This window comes from Equus przewalskii, chromosome 1 (genome assembly GCF_037783145.1).
Source record: "Equus przewalskii isolate Varuska chromosome 1, EquPr2, whole genome shotgun sequence".
NCBI classification, from domain to species: domain Eukaryota; kingdom Metazoa; phylum Chordata; class Mammalia; order Perissodactyla; family Equidae; genus Equus; species Equus przewalskii.
The window spans coordinates 9,036,350-9,053,693 of NC_091831.1; the positions used below are offsets into that span (position 1 = coordinate 9,036,350).

Sequence of the window (17,344 nt, forward strand, 5' to 3'; positions counted from 1 at the left end):
CATCCCTACCTGACTCCTGTGAATAAGTTAGGTTAGATGGCAAAAAGGGCTTTGCAAGTATGAATAAGGTTACCGCCTTAAGAGAAGGAGATTGTCCTGGATTAGCTGGGTGGGCCCATCTAATCACAGAAGCCCTTAAAAGTAGAGAACTTTCTCTAGCTGGAAGAATGAGAGATGTGCAGAAGAAGTCAGAGCTCTGAAGCCACAGGAGGGACTCAGTGTGCTAGTACTGCCTCTGAGATGGAGGGCCCACAGGCAAGGACCAGAGAGGGGCCTCTAGGAACTCCCATGGAAAGCTTGGGAAGGAATGCAGGAGTAAAAACCGGCCTTGGCAGCCAGCCAGCCAGTAACCGGGATCTCAGTGCTCCCGCTGGAGGGACTGAACTCAGCCAACAGCCTGTGGGAGCCTGGAAGCAGGTTCTTCCCCAGGGGCTCCACTAGGAACGCAGGCTGCCGGGGCCTTGATTCTCGCCTGGTGACACCTGCCCAGACTTCCAACCCGCAGAGCCGTAAGATAAATACATGTTGTTTAAAACACTACCTTTGTGGGAATTTGTTGCAGCAGCAATAGAAAACCAGTGCAGTCCTGTGTCCCCAACATCCCAGCCTGAAAGACCAACACAAAGTCGTCGAAGGTCGAAGGTACTTTCTCAGAAGATAGTGAGCTCCCTGCCCACCTGACCGCAGGGCCCTCTGGACAGGAGTCTGCTCTTTGGATGAACCAAATGTCCCCTGTGCCTCCCAGGATGGCAGCCCTTGGGAAAACTCCACTTTCTCTCCCCGTGCGAGTGTCATGGGCTGGGAGGCGAGCAGGGGTCCTTCAGGATCACTAGGTCCTGCCCGCACGGCAACTTTACTCCTGGCAACCCTGGGGACCTGGGGCCTTGGGAATTCCTCGCTCAGTTCCTGAAATAGGATCATGATCAAGTTGGGAGAAAGGTTTGTACGGCTGGTAGGGAACGCAGGTCAATTTTCTCCAACCTGCAAAAGGCCTGAGCTTCCTTCTAGATGGACACTCCTTTGAGTTCCCGGGAAGCAGGGGCCCAGCAGTGACTTCACTGGCCGGCTTCGGGGTGCGAGGAAGGGAGGAGGGTTGGAGGCAGTTGATGGGATGGAAGGGGCCTCAAACACCTGCCTCCAAGGGCCGGCCGCCGCGGGGTTGGCAGGGAAAGGGAGGGGAGAAGGAAAGGCGGGGCCGGCCCCCCTACGCCCGCCCCGCGCCTCGGCGCGCCCCTGCCCGCCCCGGCCCGGCCCAGCCCAGCCCAGCCCAGCCCCGCGGGCCGGTCACACGCGCAGCCGGCCGGCCGCCTCCCGCGCCCCTGCCCCGCGCCGCTGTCCGCGCCCGCCGCCCGCCCGGCGCTCCCGGCGACCGTGACCCTGCCCAGGGCGCGGGGCGGAGGGGGCATGGCCCGCCGGGGGGCCGCCGCGCTGGCCCTGGCCCCGGCCCTCGCCCTCCTGGCGGTGGCCTTGGCCGGGGTCGGGGCCCGCGGCGCAGTCCTCGAGGACCCCGACTACTCCGTGCAGGAGATCTGGAGCCGGGAGCCCTACCACGCGCGCCCGAACCCCGAGCCCGAGCCGGAGCCCTTCTCGCCGCCGCTGCCCGCGGGGGACGGGGAGGAGGAGCGGCAGCCGCGCCCGTCCCAGCACAGGCCGCCCAAGAAGGCGAGCAAGCCCAAGAAAGTGCCCAAGAAGAAGTTGGCTCCAGAGACCTCTCCCCCAGGTAAGTAACTTTCTGCGCGGGGCGGCCCTAGGGGGCGCCCGTGGCCGCGCGCCTCTCCCAGCGGTGGCCGCTGGGTCTGAGGGGACAGCTGGCTTCCCTTTCCGTGTGTCTGGGATGAGAGAGCCCCCGAGCCTGCCCATCTCTGGCCCCCCGCCTCCCTGGAGACTGCTGTGCGCGTCCCGCTGATCCCTCGGGGCTTCCCGGAACCTAAAGGTGACCAGCATTCCCTCCCAGGTGGAGAGAGAGCTGTGCAGCTGCCAAGTTGCCTGGGGAGCTGGTCCCTCCTGCTCCAAGTTTGAGATTTACTGGGCAAAGGATCTTTCTGCCGGCCACTTCTTCCTTCTCTGCCTACTTTTCCAATCTTCGTACGGGGCGTTTTCCCGAGAGTGAATTTCCGATTTGGCCATGTGGACGGCCGGTCTGTTTTGGCACAATGGCCTTCTGGGGAAAGCTCCACAGGGGCCTTTACCCAGCCCGTGTCCCTCTCAGCTCCCTCCCTCCCACTTTCTATGGGTCCCTTGAGTCCTCTGCCCACTTGGGACAGGGTGGCACAGCCACGGGCTACAGGCAGGCTCTGGTGTCGGTGGAGCTGGCCAGGTGCAGGCTGTGGGGGAAGGCCAGCAGCGCCAGGCAGCCTGGGGCGTGGTGTCATCCGTCCATCTCTCACACGCTTCTCGAATCCATCCCCAGTGTCTGCCAGTCCCGTCTTGGAGAAATGACTTCCATTCGGTTTCTTACACTCCTTTGAAGGGGGACTTTCTCTTAATTGTTGGGAGTGTTCTTTGCTCAAGTTGCAGAGGGCGGTGGTCCTAGTATTTCAAGGTTGAGAAGTGTGCAGGATTGTGGCCAAAGTCTCTGAAAGGAGACTGAAAGCAGATCCGTGCTGGTGGCCCCATTGGGCAGCTGCTGGCGTGGAAGGAATCGCCTTGGTTTGGTTAAACTTTTCATGGGAGTCAGCAGCGAGCAGTGGGAGAGGGGTGCAGATGGGGACACAACTCTTGAATGTGTGGACCCATCCCAGCAGCCCCTTTGCACATATGTGGGGGTGGTCCTGTTGTATTTGAGTTTGGGCAACTCTGTAAATTGGCAGGCAATTCCATGAGTTGTGTAACCCTGAACAGAAGCTTCCAGAATCTCACATATTTTCTGGGGAATTATGGGAATTAAGATTCGTAAAAGTCACAGTGGATTAATAACAGGAGTAGGAGTGGGAAGAGACAGTTATTTGTAGAACCTTGTGACTGTTTGTGAGCTTCATGTATAACTTTTTTAATTCTCTCAGTGGCTCTAAGGGGCCGGTATTCTTGTGATTTTCCAGATGAGGAACTTGAGGCTCTGACGGTTTAAGCAACCTGCTCAGTGTCACTCGCTGGCTTGGAGGTTTGACAGTACTCCTTTGCTTTTTAACTCAAGGCCTTTTTTGTTTGGTAGTTTGAATCAAATTTGCACGTTTTTGTTTTTTAGTATCTGCTATGTGTTTAGTGCAGCACTGGGCATGGTGGGGTGGGGTGGGAGACATGTATGTTGGGTTCTGGTATTTACTGGGCAGATCCTGGGGACGACGTGAAAGGGGCCCCAGATTGAGAGTCTGAAGACCACACTTCACATCCAGGTCTGAGGCTCAGCACCCAGCTTCCTGGACCTCAGCCTCTTCATCTGCACAGGAAGCCCGGCACCTGCTGCCTCATATCACTTTGCCGCTTGTCCTACAAGCTTTTCAACATAAGCTCCAGTGTGCCCACTCATGGGTGTGCTAGCCCTTCTGTGAACTGTTCAGTCATCCTGCAGGTTGTTACCAAGAACCCGCTCAACCCCAGGTGCTGGGTGAGGTCCTGGGAGTGGAGAGAGCAAGACAGCCCCACTCCCACCCTCGGGGAGTGCACAGAAGTTGGGGGACTTGGAGAATGTCACTGCAGGTGTACTGAGGGCTGGGTCGCTGATCCCCAAACTGAAAACAGGTCCTTGGAAATTCCAGAGACTCATCTTCGAGGCCTTCCAGAGGAATTCCTCCAGGCCTGCCACATTTCTAATGAATTCTTGGGGCTTTTTAGAGCACCCTGAACTATAACAAGCTAAGTGTGACTTTCATCACATACTTTCAACTCCTGTCCTTTTTTTTTTTTTTGGCACTTGGCCAGTGGAACCCTCCATGCTGGATCCCAAGTATGGGAGATTGGTTTAAGAATGACCTTGATTAGGGGAGTCAATCAATGATAGTTTTAGACTGTATTAAGAGAAAATTATTTTTTCCCGCTTTAAGTGTTGGCCTGATATAGGTACTGCTCGTGATGTCATAAAAGCATTCATCTCTGCCTCGGACCATTTCGTGAGCAGGTTGTCATAATATCTTAGGAATGCATTTACAGAGGAAGGAACGTTGTGCCATGGTTGGAGTGTTTAAGGTGAACTTCTGGACTCGGCTTCACCGACCGGGGGGATGGTACGTGAGGCAGGAGTGAGGGGTTAGAGATGAATAAGAATGTAAAAGCATACATAATAACTTAAAAGTCTATCATCTGCTTTGTCTTTGCAGATGATAAAGTGTTTTCCAGGTAGCCTTGGGTAGAGGTTGGGATCAAGGGAAGATGGAAGGCAAATGGTCTGTGTGTCAGGCTCCAGGAGGGAGTCTCGTCTTAATTTCATAGGAAGATTTGTTTAAGGAGCCAAGGGCACTGGGGACTTGATGTTGGTGTGAGTTTGGCTTTGACCCTTGCCTGTTCTTTCACGCTGCCACAGAAATGTGCCATGGACGTCCTGTGCTGACATTTTCCGGGAATGGCTTGGCCAGCTGAATCCTTTGGTTAATTGAGAGCATTGCATTTTTCCATAAGTGGCTGACAGATTCCCAGAGAAGGAGAGCCCTGATATACTGAATAGAGTGGGATTAAAAAAAAATTGTTTTTTAAGTTTTTATTTTAAAATAATTATAGACTCACAGGAAATGGCAAAAATAGTACAGTGAGGTCCTGTGTACCCTTTGCCCAGCTTCCCCCAATGATAGCCTCTTTTAGGACTATATATAGGATTTCTCAACCTTGGCAGTATTGACATTTTGGGCCAATTGTGTTTGTGTGTGTGAGGGGGCTGTCCCGTGCTGTGCAGGATGCTTAGCAGCATCCCTAGCCTTGACCTACTACATGCCAGTAGCACCCTCCCTCCAGTTGCAATAACGAAAAATGTGTAGACATTGCCAAATGTCCCCAGTGGGTTGAGAATCACTTCTATATACAATATCAAAACCAGGAAATTGTTATTGGTACAATACTATTAACTAGATTGCATACCTCATATCTCACCAGTTTTTACATGCACTCGTGGGGGTGTGTGTGTAGTTCTCTGCAATTTCATTACATGTACAGATTCATGGAACCACCACCACCATCAGGATACAGAACTGTGGAATCCTTTCCTGAGGTTGAGTAGGACTCCATATTATACAGTTTCTGAGGTCCTTATTGTGAAAATCAGTTAATCCCCAAATTTTAGTATTTGAAGGAAACTAAGTGGTCATTGTGTACAAATTCTTGTTCTACACAATCTCAAGAGTGGCCTGCCCAGTCTCTGCTCTCACACTGCCACTGATGGGCTCACCACCTCCCAAGACTGCCCATTCACTGGATGATCAGCACTGATGGCTAGAATGTTGTTCCTTGTGGGGACCTGACAACGTGCTTCTCTCTAGTTCCACATATTCAGCTGTTTCTAGCCAAATTCGGTAGTTCCTAAATCCTTGCAGTGGTAATGCTTTGGGATCCAGAGAGTGAGTCTGAGGTCTCCAGTTTTCATTATTCCAGGGTGATGAGTAAGATAAGGGACCACATTCTGCGCACAGCAGTGGAATTGGGGTGCACTTACTTTGCATGTCATCTCCAAATGGATGACCTTGGTTTGTAGCCATCTCTTTTTAGAGAATAAAATGGAACAGAGAAGTAAACCATAGTTGTATATAACTCCCTTACTTGTTCCCTCCCAAGTGGCAGGAAGGAACAAACAAGTTAATAAACAAGACTCTAAGTGATTTAAGATTTTTTTCTTTCCCATCATTGTGCCTTGGTTAGAAATAGGTGAAGTCATGTCACCTTAACTTTTGGGTGCTGATTTGTTTATTTGTTGCTTTCTTCAAGGACTGGCGAGAATGCGCCACCATTTGAATATGTGCATGCCTGCATCATGTCCACGGTCCCGGTCCACAGTCCTGAGCCCGTGGAATTTGCAGAGTGGGCAGCAAGCCACGTTTGTTTGCATGTCTGTGCCCAGAATCCGCGAGTTTGCATTTTGCTGTGTTGTGCTCCAGCCATGGTGGGGTAGGGGGTGGGAGTGACCAAGAGTTGTTATTTGAGCATATTTGGTTGTAAACAAAGACCTTTCTGTTGTGTGCGCTGCAAGCCAGTTGCTGGAAAGAGCTTCACTTTTAAGCTTTGCCTCCTCTCTCTTTGGGGCGTCTTGCTGTGTTTGGCCTTTAGGTGGAAACATCTTCTCTTGGGCAAAGCTGGAGTGTGAGGATTGGGAGGATGTGTTTGTAAATATGTCAATATGTATTTTAAGAGTAATCCCAACGCTCTCAGCTAAACAAAAACAGGAAATCTTTATATCATGATGTCATGTGCTTGCTTGAAGAGTTAAATTCAAAGTGTTTTGTCCAGATAAACTCCTTACAAAATTCCAAGGGAAAGGAACTTTTATAAAAAAGGTCGTTTCATGTACATCAGCAAGCAGCTTTCTAAGACACCACCTCTCTTTCCAAAATGCTTTCCAAAGTCAACTGTTCATGCTGGCAAATCCCCCCGCCTGTGCCCATGGTTCCAGAACCCAGGGTTTGTGCCTGGATAGTGAACGGGGAACACTCCCATGTTTGGGGAAGTGGGATTGGATGCTGTGGTTCTTCGAAATAGCCATCATGTCTCCATGTGTTTCAAGTCTCTTTGGCTGCCAGATCTCATGGTGGATGGTGACTTCACTGCTGGGACAATGGCCACCTGGTCCATGGTCCCTTGAGTTTTGAGGTGAGGTCTCCAATGGATGTCCCTGGGGGATCAGGGAGCCTGAGGTCTCAGGTTTGGTGACTCCAGCAATGGCTGTGCCCTCTATGGCCTTCTCAGGTCCCTGCCACCATAGCTGGTGCTCTGGGATCATGAAGCCCATGAAATTGGGGTGTCTTTGGATGGCAACTGGGAAGGGCTCATGTTCCTAACTGGCTGGCAGCCAGTTGGCTACTTGTCCAGGCATCATACGATGGTTGGAGGGGAACGAAACACCTTCAAATGTTAATTTAAGGCTCTGCTGTCACAGATTGTCATGGTATACTCGATCTGTGCTAGGCACATGTAGGTGTTTGGCAAAGTTTGTTCAGGACTCAGAGAGAGCTGGGATCAGAATCTGGCTGTCCCTCTCATGGGTACATGTGACTTCTCCAAGCCTCGGACTCCTCTCTGTGACACGGGAATAGTAATAAGCCACGCTTCCCGAGGGGGTGTGAGGTTGGGTGGGTCAGCGTGCGGCCTCTCAGCCTTCGGAGGGATGGGTCAGAGGCACCTTCCACCCAGTTCCCCAGAGTTCCCAGCAGGCTGAGTCCCAGTGGGTCCTGCTCAACAGTGCAATCTGGGTGATTGGCGTCTTTCTCCCTCCACATCTTCACCTATGCTTCATGAAGTCTCCTCCTGGATACACTCCTGCACCAGGACCTGGTCTCAGGCTTTTTCTAGGTGGAACCCAGACTGAGACAGGCAGTTATCACAGTGCCCTGCACATGCCCCTGCTGCTGTTCTGAGCCCCTTATTTGGTTGTAAGTCAGGAAGGTGGCCGTTGCTGCACAGAGGCTGGGAGTGGCTGTCCCTCATGCCCCAGGGACCCTGATGGAGATCAAGTCTTCTGCACAAAAGGCTGGCCCAGAGGAGGGCAGAGACTGACAAGAGAAGACAAAGCAGAGACGGGGGGGGGGGAGGGGTTTGATCGATTGGTTGGTTGGTTGATTGATTTGGTCTAGCCCTCGTAAAAGGTACTTAGGAAATTGTATTGGTGCCCGTTTCTCCACCCCAGACCCTCCAGGTTGCTGGTTAGTGGAAGCTGGCACCTCATTCAACCGCTCAGCCTGCCTTTCAGAACTCACCTGAGCCCTGGGAAGCCTGTGTCCACTAGGAGCTTGGCTGTTGCAGGGCGCAGGCTGTTCCCTCCCTACGCCAGGGCCCTCTCCCCACTAACACCCACTGGAGCATTTGTAGCCACTTTTGTTTAGGATTGTCACGTCACCTGCAGAGTCCTCCTGGCTCTCATGTGCCAGAGGTCTCTGCAGATGTGCATGTGTTGTGGTGTTTAAAAAGCTCTAATTACCATCTGTCCCGATGCCACAAGGCTGCATTTCTGGGGAGCCCCCAAGAGCCCCCTGTGCATTTGGGGGAGACCTTCCTCCTCATGTGGGCTCCTTAACAGGAGGCAAGCAAGGAACTTAGAGCCCTGGCTGAATCCTTCACGAGAGAGAGAGAGAGAGAGAGAGAGAGAGAGAGAGAGAGAGAGAGCGAGAGAGCGAGAGAGCGAGCAGATGGTTGGGCTGGAATTTCCTGGGGAAAATGCAAATATGCAGCAAAGAATTCTTCAGTTTCTGGGGGGTTGCTACTGTAAGCTCCTTGTACAGGGAGGGGAAAAAATAGTTTCCTATCAACCAAGAAGCATTCTATTTATCACCATAGACCAGAATAGAACATGTGGCCTGCACTGGCAGTTCGGTTTGCTACTTTTAAGGAATTCAGTTTTGTCGTGAAGCCCAGATGGAGATGTTGATTTGATTCTGGCTCCTTCTCTGTGCACCATTTCCACTCTACTCTCTTCTTTCATCTGTACAGGCCATCTGTTGCCTTCTTGCTGCAGAGAAGAGGGGGCTGGGAAAGGCTGAGACGTGCGGTCAGTCTCCCGCTCTGCCTCCTCCTGGCTGTGTCAGTGACCTTGGGTGGGTCTCTTTTCCCCTCGGAGCCTCAGTATCCCCATCTGTAACATAGTGTTCATAGTAAGCTTCCTGCCCTCGATGGGTACTTGGCCAAGATCGAACGTTATAATCTGTGGAAATGCCTTGTCAATTATGAATCACACTCCACATGTTGGCTGTTACTCTTCCAGCAGCTGGAGTGGGGCTTTGTGACATGTGGGGGCTTGATAATAATATTAATGATGAAAAGATGGATGCTGTCTTTTATTCAGTGGTTCCTGAGGTCAGGCACTGCCCTGAGCACTTGACATATATTATGTATTGTTTATTTCCTCCCCCTAAATTCCATCGAGGCAGGTGCCGAGTCTTCTCGTGGTACTGCAGAGGGAACGGAGCGTGGAGAGGTGGAGTGGGTCACACGAGGTCCCGCCGTGGTCAGTGCGGTGGCAGAACCTGGACCAGCTCCATGGACCTGTGTGGAACCAGGAACCACCGCTTCCTCCCCAGAGAAGGTGGCAGGGCCCTGCCTGTTGTCTCTGCTCCTTTGTCACTGCCTTTGGAGATTCTGTCCCCCACATGTTGGTCCCCCTGGGGAATTAAACTCTTAGAGGTGGTAACATGTGTGCCCCTTCTCCAGGCCTTTACTGGATTCCCGGAGCTGAGCGGGGACACTGGTATCATGGGCGTGGATCGGGCACATGGCGCTGAGGCTGAGGGCATCAGTGGGCCACACTCTTGGACTCTTACTCCTTGTCGATGGAGCTCCTGAGAGGTTGTCCTGGCAGAAAGAAAGCTTGCAACGAATGCCGACTTTCGAGGAGGGATGGGATGGAACATTTGTTCCCAGAACTTTGGCTTTTTCCTCGCATATTTTGTAGAGCTTTTTTTTCCTTAACATCTTATCTTTCTGCCAAATCAGAGTCTGCCTTCTCAAAAGTTATGGCACCATGTTTTTGAACAATCGAGCTCTTCCCAGACCTTGGTCAGGCTCTTTCAGAAGAGGCTGTTTTTGGAGGTCTGCTGGCCCTGACCTTCCTACCCACAGCAGTGGGAGAGATGCCAAGGTGACATCAGGCTGATGTCAGACACACCCAGGTCCTCTGGGTCAACCTTTCTCCTCCAACTTTTCTGAACATTTTGGTTTAGTGACTTCCTTGACCTGAAGCGGACACTTAATTTTGTGACTTTTCAGCTTACGTGAAAAATGAAAGACACTCCCTGTGGGCATCACCCAAGACTGTGATGGAGAGAGGATTGCCCTTGGCTGGGCCCAGGGCACCCCTGGAATTTTTGGAAGATTTAAGGTTTGCTTGATAAACAGCCTTTTTTTTGGTGATTATAAAACGTTCTGAAATGATTTCATTAATTGGCACTATCCACTAGATGTTTTTGGTATTTCAGCTTGCTTTATAAAGTCCAAACTAAGCATCTTTCTCCACAGACCTGCCCCTCCTCTTGTTTTTGTCTGTTTGGTCATTCATTCATTCATTCATTCATTCGTCACAGTCTGTTATGTACCAGATTCTGGAGAGAGAGCAGTGAGCATAGCCAGTTGCAGTTCCTGACCCCATGAACAGACCAACATGTGTTACACATGTGTGATAATGCTGCACAGGACAGGTGTGTGTGGCACCTGAGTGGAGGCTGCTGGTGCCTACCCAGGACCTCTTTTCCCTCAGGGGCTCCCATCCCCCAGCTACTGGGTGTTGGCTATGACTGCTCACAGCTTCTCTGGAAGCCTTGCCCTTGGAAGGCTCCATCTCCTCCTCCCCACTTGATCAGTCTGTAGCCAGAGGCTAACCTGTAGTAGAAAAGGTGACCCCTTGTCTCAAGGTGGGGACAACACTGTATGCAGTTCCTACTCCAGTGCTCCCCATGGGATCCCGCTGAGTCAGACTCTGATTGAGAACACAGCCTAGCTTAGCTCCTTCCTCTCCCCATCCTACTTCTTCCCTCCCTTTCTCCTTTTGCCCTCCCTCAATACATCATGTGTACTGAACCCCTGCATCAGGCTCTGCATGGAGGCAACTTGCCTAAAGACAGGTGTTATCAGAACTCATCAAAGGAGGCACTGATTTATGTAAGGAGTTGAGGAAGGCCATCTCAAGGAGGGGATGGCAGAGCTGAGATTTGGGGGATCAGTAGGAGTTAATTAGATGGAGACTGAATGGAAGGGTCCTCCAGGAGAAGGAACAACACATGCCAAGTTCTAGTGGGGAGAAAACGTGAACTGAAGGCTGAAAGGAGGCCAGTGTTTCTAGAGCAGAGGGGGAGGGAGCACAGTGTGAGAGAAAACTGGGGGGGGCGGGTCAGTGGGGCATGAGCAGGAGGCTTCCTAGGCTCTGATAAGAAGTCCCTCCAGGGGCTGGCCCCGTGGCCAAGTGGTTAAGTTCGCGCGCTCCGGTGCAGGCAGCCCAGTGTTTCATTGGTTTGAATCCTGGGCACGGACATGGCACTGCTCATCAAACCACGCTGAGGCAGCATCCCACATGCCACAACTAGAAGGACCCACAACGAAGAATGTACAACTATGTACTGGGGGGCTTTGGGGAGAAAAAGGAAAAAAGAAAAATCTTAAAAAAAAAAAAAAAAAGAAGTCCCTCCAATTGGTGGGAGCATCATCACCCAGCAGGTACCCAGCCAGGGCCTTGGAGAGAGTTAGGTGGGAGGAGCTCGGCGTGGTGGGAAATCTGTCTCTGGGGTCCAAAGTCCAGAGTGCCTGCTCCGTCTCATTGACAGACGTGGTGTCGTTCTCTGGGCCCCAGTGAGGGTCAAAGGTACCGTCACAGGGCGTTTTGTAGTCCCGGAACGGTAAGGACCTGCCAGTATACATTGTTTTATTAGGGTGTTTCTTTCCCTGGCTATTCACAGTAACACGCTTCCTTCCCTTCAGCCATGAGCATCTGACAAGGACCGTCACCGGGGACCGGGGAGGCAGAGGGTGGAGACGGCTGCGTTGCAGGAGAAGATGGTCAGGTGCTCGCTGTCCTGGGGTGACTTGGACATACCTGGAAGTCAAAGCATTTCTCTCTCTTTTTAGGTAAAAATAGCAACAGAAAAGGCGTGAGAAGCAAGAGCTCTGAGAAGGCTGCCAGTGATGATCACAGCATCCCCGTGGCCCGTGATGATGTCAGAGAGGGTGAGTGAGGCCCTGCGGACAGCCTCCTGCCCTGGATCTGCCTGCCATCCGGGGAGGACACAGGCCCCCGCTGCAGCAGCCGGTTGCAGGTTCCCCAGCTTGGGCTGCCTGGGGCCTGCTGCCTCTTCTGCACCATCCGTATGGGGTGGAGCCATGCACAGACGCTCTCTCTCCCACGGTGCACAGTAACACACAGCCACACTTTCCTGACTGGCTCTGCTTAAGTCCTTTCTGAGTGTCCCGGAGCTCTTGGCTCCCTTCCCTGCCCTTCTCCTCCTCCCCGAAGGCATCATTTCCTTTTTTGTAGTGCCACATAGCTGCCCTCAGCCTTGGGCGTGCATTTCTTAGCTCCCAACTGAACCAGGGGCCTCTGGGGTCAGAGATGAAGTCTTCTACTTCCAAAGCCTGAGATGCTAGGCCTGGCGTCTAACTGTCCTGTAAGAATAGTGGTCCTTCAATAACTTGCCTTTGGATGGTTGAAGCCGTTAGTTCTAGACTCGTGGGCGGACTCTGGCCCACTAGCTGTAGCTATTGGCTGTTACTAACTATTACCATTATTATTATTGTATCTCTCATTACTCTAAACTATGGTATTTAGGATCACATTTCTGCTAATGTTAGTAATGTCACCATTTATTAAGCACTTAAGTTTCAGTGTTTGCCAGGCACTGGACTTCATATTTGACGTCTCCCGATGCCCTTCTGAGTATTGTGGGTATTATTATGATTATTATTACCGGTAAGGAAAATGAGACTCGGTATCATAGGTCATTTGTCTATGGTTATGCAGTTTGTAAGTGGCAAAACAGGGATTCGAGCCCAAGATTTTCTGATTCTAGATTTTCTGTTTAGCAGTATAGCTGCTTAAAATCAACAGAATGTTTCACAAATGTCCATTTACAGAGGCAGAATCCGTTTCAGCTGCCATGTGAGCCTGTAAACCGTGTAACAGAGTTGATTGTCACAAAGGGCGTCACATGTTCCCTTAGGCATGGTGTAATGATTTGGGCTGTGTTTCTAATCAAGAATTCACCATCAAAGAAATCGTAGATACGACTAACAGTGCATCCTAAAGTAAAAACAGCCGTCCAACAGCAATGACTTTCTGCGATCACTTAACAAAGGAGAATTGCATTCCATTTTCGCTGCACTGTAATTTCATGTCCTGGACCCGTTGCCATCAGGAGGACCCTGCGTATCGGGTGGGTGATCTGAGGACACAGTGCGACGCTGGGGCTGTGTTTCTGCCGGGTCCCCCTGATAGTGTGGTCCTTTGGGGTTTTGACTAAATGGGTGGTCATGACACTCCCCGCTGTGGATGGGCCTTGGCCATGACTTTTTGTCCCCTTGCTCCAGCAGGCTGATAAAACCCCTGCTGTTCCTTCGGGATGGCAAATGCCAGCAGGCTAAAGCAGCTTCGATTGCTGGCCTCACCTCGCTGGGTTCTTGCTGCCGTCAGATCTGGCCTGGGAGTTCTTCACTTCTTGCAAATTCTTAAGTGCTTTGAAACATATTTAAAAAAATATTTTGTCCAGATTTTTTTAGTAGGTTCAGCACAAGGGGTGGTTTGAATTATATTAGTTCTTCATTACCAGAATTGGAAGTTATTAAAATTTTGGAGGATATTTTCAGAAAGAGTTTTCAAGCGCCGTTTCCATGCACACACGTGTGTACATGCATGCACACACATGCACAGTGAAGTCTGAACTTGCCTCCTTTCTGCCACATGTACACTCCCCCCACCCCATGCTGGCCCCTGACCTTGGCCTTGGGGCTCTGTCTGAACAGCTTGGGATGGCTGATCTCAAAAGCAGCCGTTATGGCTCTGAGTCCCTGAGCATCCTAGACGTGGTTTTGGTCTGTGACACTACTTTACGTTGCTCTTCTGTTAAAATACAGTTGAAGAGTTGAGGGCAAGGACCTTGGAGGGCAGAGAAGCTGTGGGGGCCCCTGATGTGCAAATGCATGAGGGAGAGAGGTGAGGAAGGGAGGTGCTGTGCCTGAGGTGGTGGCATCGCAGTTAGGAACACAGGCCTGTGGGGTAGTGCTGGGCAGAACGGGGCCTCCGATGTACAGCTGGGCATGCTCAGGACCCTGCGTCCATCCTCCTCTCAGCGTCTCCTCAGGTCGCACTAAGGGGCCTTGCTGGAGATGTGGCAGAATGGAGTCAGGGTGGCAGGTGGAACAGATGTCACCTACATCATGCACAAGGTGGCAGGTGGAGCAGATGTCACCTACGTCGTGTGCAAGGTGGCAGGTGGAGCAGATGTCACCTACGTCGTGTGCAAGGTGGCAGGTGGAGCAGATGTCACCTGCATCATGTGCAAGGTGGCAGGTGGAGCAGATGTCACCTACATCATGCACAAGGTGGCAGGTGGAGCAGATGTCACCTACGTCGTGTGCAAGGTGGCAGGTGGAACAGATGTCACGTACATCGTGTGCAAGGTGGCAGGTGGAGCAGATGTCACCTGCATCATGTGCAAGGTGGCAGGTGGAACAGATGTCACCTACATCATGCGCAAGGTGGCAGGTGGAACAGATGTCACCTGCATCGTTTTCCAGGTGGTGAGCAGTACAGATATTAACCACAACCAGTTTCGTGAGTGGATGGCATCAAAGGGCTTGTGTCAGATGTGGACTTCACCCTGGGGAACTTCCCCTCTGAGGGAGAGAGTATGTCCATGGCTGTCACTATGACTAAGGAGCAGCGTCAGCTGTGGCAAATACCCCAACTTCATCTTGGATGTTGTTCCATTACAATATCTGTGTTTGGTTGAATTATTGGTCTGGTTCTTCATCACTCCCCATCTCCACCCCTTTTGCTGTGTGACTTTTCAGTTCCTGTCACAAAAGGTGAAAACCACTTGACTTTGGGCTGGTCCTTGTGCCTTGTTGAAGCCAATAGACTGAGGTGGAGTGACAGGTGCCAGTTGTGAGAGGAGGCTAAAGAGGCTTTGCTTGTGTCCATTTGCTTCTTGCCCCTCTGGCATCTCCACAAGAAGAATGGACGAGCCTAGGCCACTGCTCCTGGGGGCCGAGAGATGAGTGGAGCACGTATGGGCCCAACCTGTAGCCCAGAGCCTGCCGGTGAGCCCAGCTCATCTGTAGATGCCTAAGAAGTGAATGCTTCTTGTGTGCCACTAAGAGTTTGTGAGTGGTTGTTACACAGCAGTAGCTGACTAATACAGTGAAGATAAGGAAGATCCTCATTTTTTTAAAAGATTCCATGGCATTCCCTTGAAGGGATGTTCCATAATTTATTTAACCACCTAATGATGGACATATTTTGTTACTATAAACAATGTTGAGTGAAATTGCCATACACCCATGTCATTTACCATGCCTTGGTTACAGAATAATTCCCTACTTAGCATTCAGAGCCCACTAGGATTTGACTCATTTCTGGCCTCTGCTCCCCTTTTTTTCGGGCCAGACAAGGGCTTGTCCCTATGCATGTCTTGTGCTGCAAGCCCAGCTCACGGATTTCCTCCATTGGGAACTGGACAGCATCTAAGTCGGTGATCAAGGGCACAGCGTTGGCGTCAGGCTCTGCTCTCACTGGCTGTGAGGCTCTGTGCAAAGTACTAACTTCTCTCTGACTCAGTTTCCTCCCCTGTGAGGTGGGGTAATGTCTCCTCTGCAGGGTTACTGTGGAGATGGAAGAGGGTCTGCAGAATAGCACACTCTGCACACAGTGAGCTGTCAGCAGACATTAGCTATGATTTTTATTTGCTATCTTGGGATTTTTTTGTGTCTTAGTTGCAGGAGTTGGCAGACATTTTTGAAGGATCAGATTGTAAAAATTATATGCCAAGAAGCAAAGGATATTATGTAGGTTCTTAAATAACCATTTAAAGTGTAACCATTAGAAAAATATAAAAACCATTTTTATCTCATGGGCCGTAGGAACACAGGGGCTGGGCTGGATTTGGCCCTCACACGGGCTCTAGCTTGCCAACTCCTGCTTTGGAACTTCAGGGTTTTGCAAATGCTGCCTCCAGGAAGCCTGCCCTGATCACCTCTCTTTCGATTTCCTCTACCTCTTCCTCATAGTCCTGGTCCCCTCCTCTCTCACATCACAGGGATTCCTATGCATGGCTCTTCTGCTCTGGGAGGCTGTGAGTACTTAAAAGTAGGATCCCTGTCTGGTTCTCAGGATATTCCCAGTATTGGCGGCAGCACTTGAAAAAAATGCCAAATTCTTTTATTGAGCGCCTGCCTGCGCCAGAATGAGTGTTCTGGGGCACAGAACGGGTGTTCTGTGTGTGTTCAAGTGGGTTCTCCATAACCCGGAACAGCAGGGCTGGCCCTCCACAGGAAGTGGTCTTTGGCTTCGGTTCTCCGAGCAAGATCTATGGGAAAGAAACATGATCTCCCGCCCACACGGGATGCACTTTGGTGAATGGGTGCTCCTGGTGCTTCTCCCTCATGCCTGGGCTGGATGAGACTTGAGATCTGAGGCCTCACCCAGGTACCATGCTTGGGGGTTGAGGTGCCCAATGTGTGTGTGTGTTTTAAACGTGAGGACTGTCCATCATGTTGCAGACAGTTTGGTTTTCATCCAAGCCCTTGTTGTGAGCCTGTCCCCATTGTGGGGCAGCCAGGTGGTGCTCTGGGGCTCCTCTCTGGTCTTCCCCCAGACTTCTGGGGCAGCCGCTGAGGGCCGTGGAGTAGATCCCAGACTCCCGACCCTGGAGGAGGGGTGGCTGACATGGTCTCGCTGCCGGGCAGACGCTGTGGTGAATGGTCACATCTGAATTTCAGATGCCTCTGGAATGAGAGGGGAGGCGAAGGGCCAGAGTAGGGAAAGGGCTACGCTGTCTAGGACAAACCTTGGTTAGGAAGCCTGAGAAATGTGGGCGCTGGACGACCAAGGGCTCCCCCACTCCGTGCTCTTTTCTCTATCTCAAACGTGCCTTCAACAGTATTCTTTAGTCTTTAAAATGAAACATGCCTTTCTAGCCTTCCTTTACAATTTGGAGAGACTTACTCTGTCCCTCCAGTGGTTTTGTCACAGGGCCTTCACTGGGTTCCACTTGGGGTCCTGGGCTGGCTGCCTGCTGCAGCCGGCTGTAAACTGAGGGTGTTTATTAATATGCTGTGGGCCATGCGGCCAGCCTGGGGCCGCGTGCTTCACAGCCTTGGTCTGAAACCAGAGCCACTGTGGACTTGCCAGCAGAGAAATACCTGCCAGACGAGGGGTCAAGGGACAGAGCTCCGATGTGCTCCGTAGCGCCCGTGGGTGGCAATAAGATGCTCCATTCATTTCTGTCACCCAGTTGACCCCAATGTGGTTCTGGTTGACCAAGGTCTCACCAGTCCATCTGTGGAGGAGGAATTCCAGTGCTCCTTCTTTGAGCCCACGTGATGAGGGCCAGCACGTGTGCTTCCCGTCACTCCTGGGGTTTTGTTCCGTGACTCTGCCTGTCTTTCCATCTTCCCAGCGCTTCTGTGATGAGATCCTCTTTTGAAGTAGAAGTTGTTCTAAAAATAGATTTCTTTCCTGGTTTATTAAACATATTGACTATAAAAGTAGTGAATGCGCCTTGTTGAAAATTTGAAGATGTAG

The 17,344-nt window shown here is 51.4% G+C and overlaps 1 protein-coding gene across 2 annotated transcripts in view; it reads left to right on the forward strand.

Annotated features, from left to right (window-relative positions):
* The first annotated feature begins 1,271 nt into the window (after positions 1-1,271).
* Positions 1,272-17,344, forward strand: part of CPXM2 (carboxypeptidase X, M14 family member 2) — a 130,354-nt gene continuing 114,281 nt past the window's right edge. Inside the window, exons 1-2 of one of the 2 annotated variants that reach the window (XM_008516223.2) lie at positions 1,272-1,720; positions 11,677-11,775. In XM_008516223.2, the coding sequence (XP_008514445.2) occupies positions 1,405-1,720; positions 11,677-11,775 (415 nt within the window). In that variant the 5' untranslated portion in view covers positions 1,272-1,404. The remainder of the gene's footprint in view (positions 1,721-11,676; positions 11,776-17,344) is intronic. The other variant, XM_070631770.1, reaches the window with a different exon arrangement.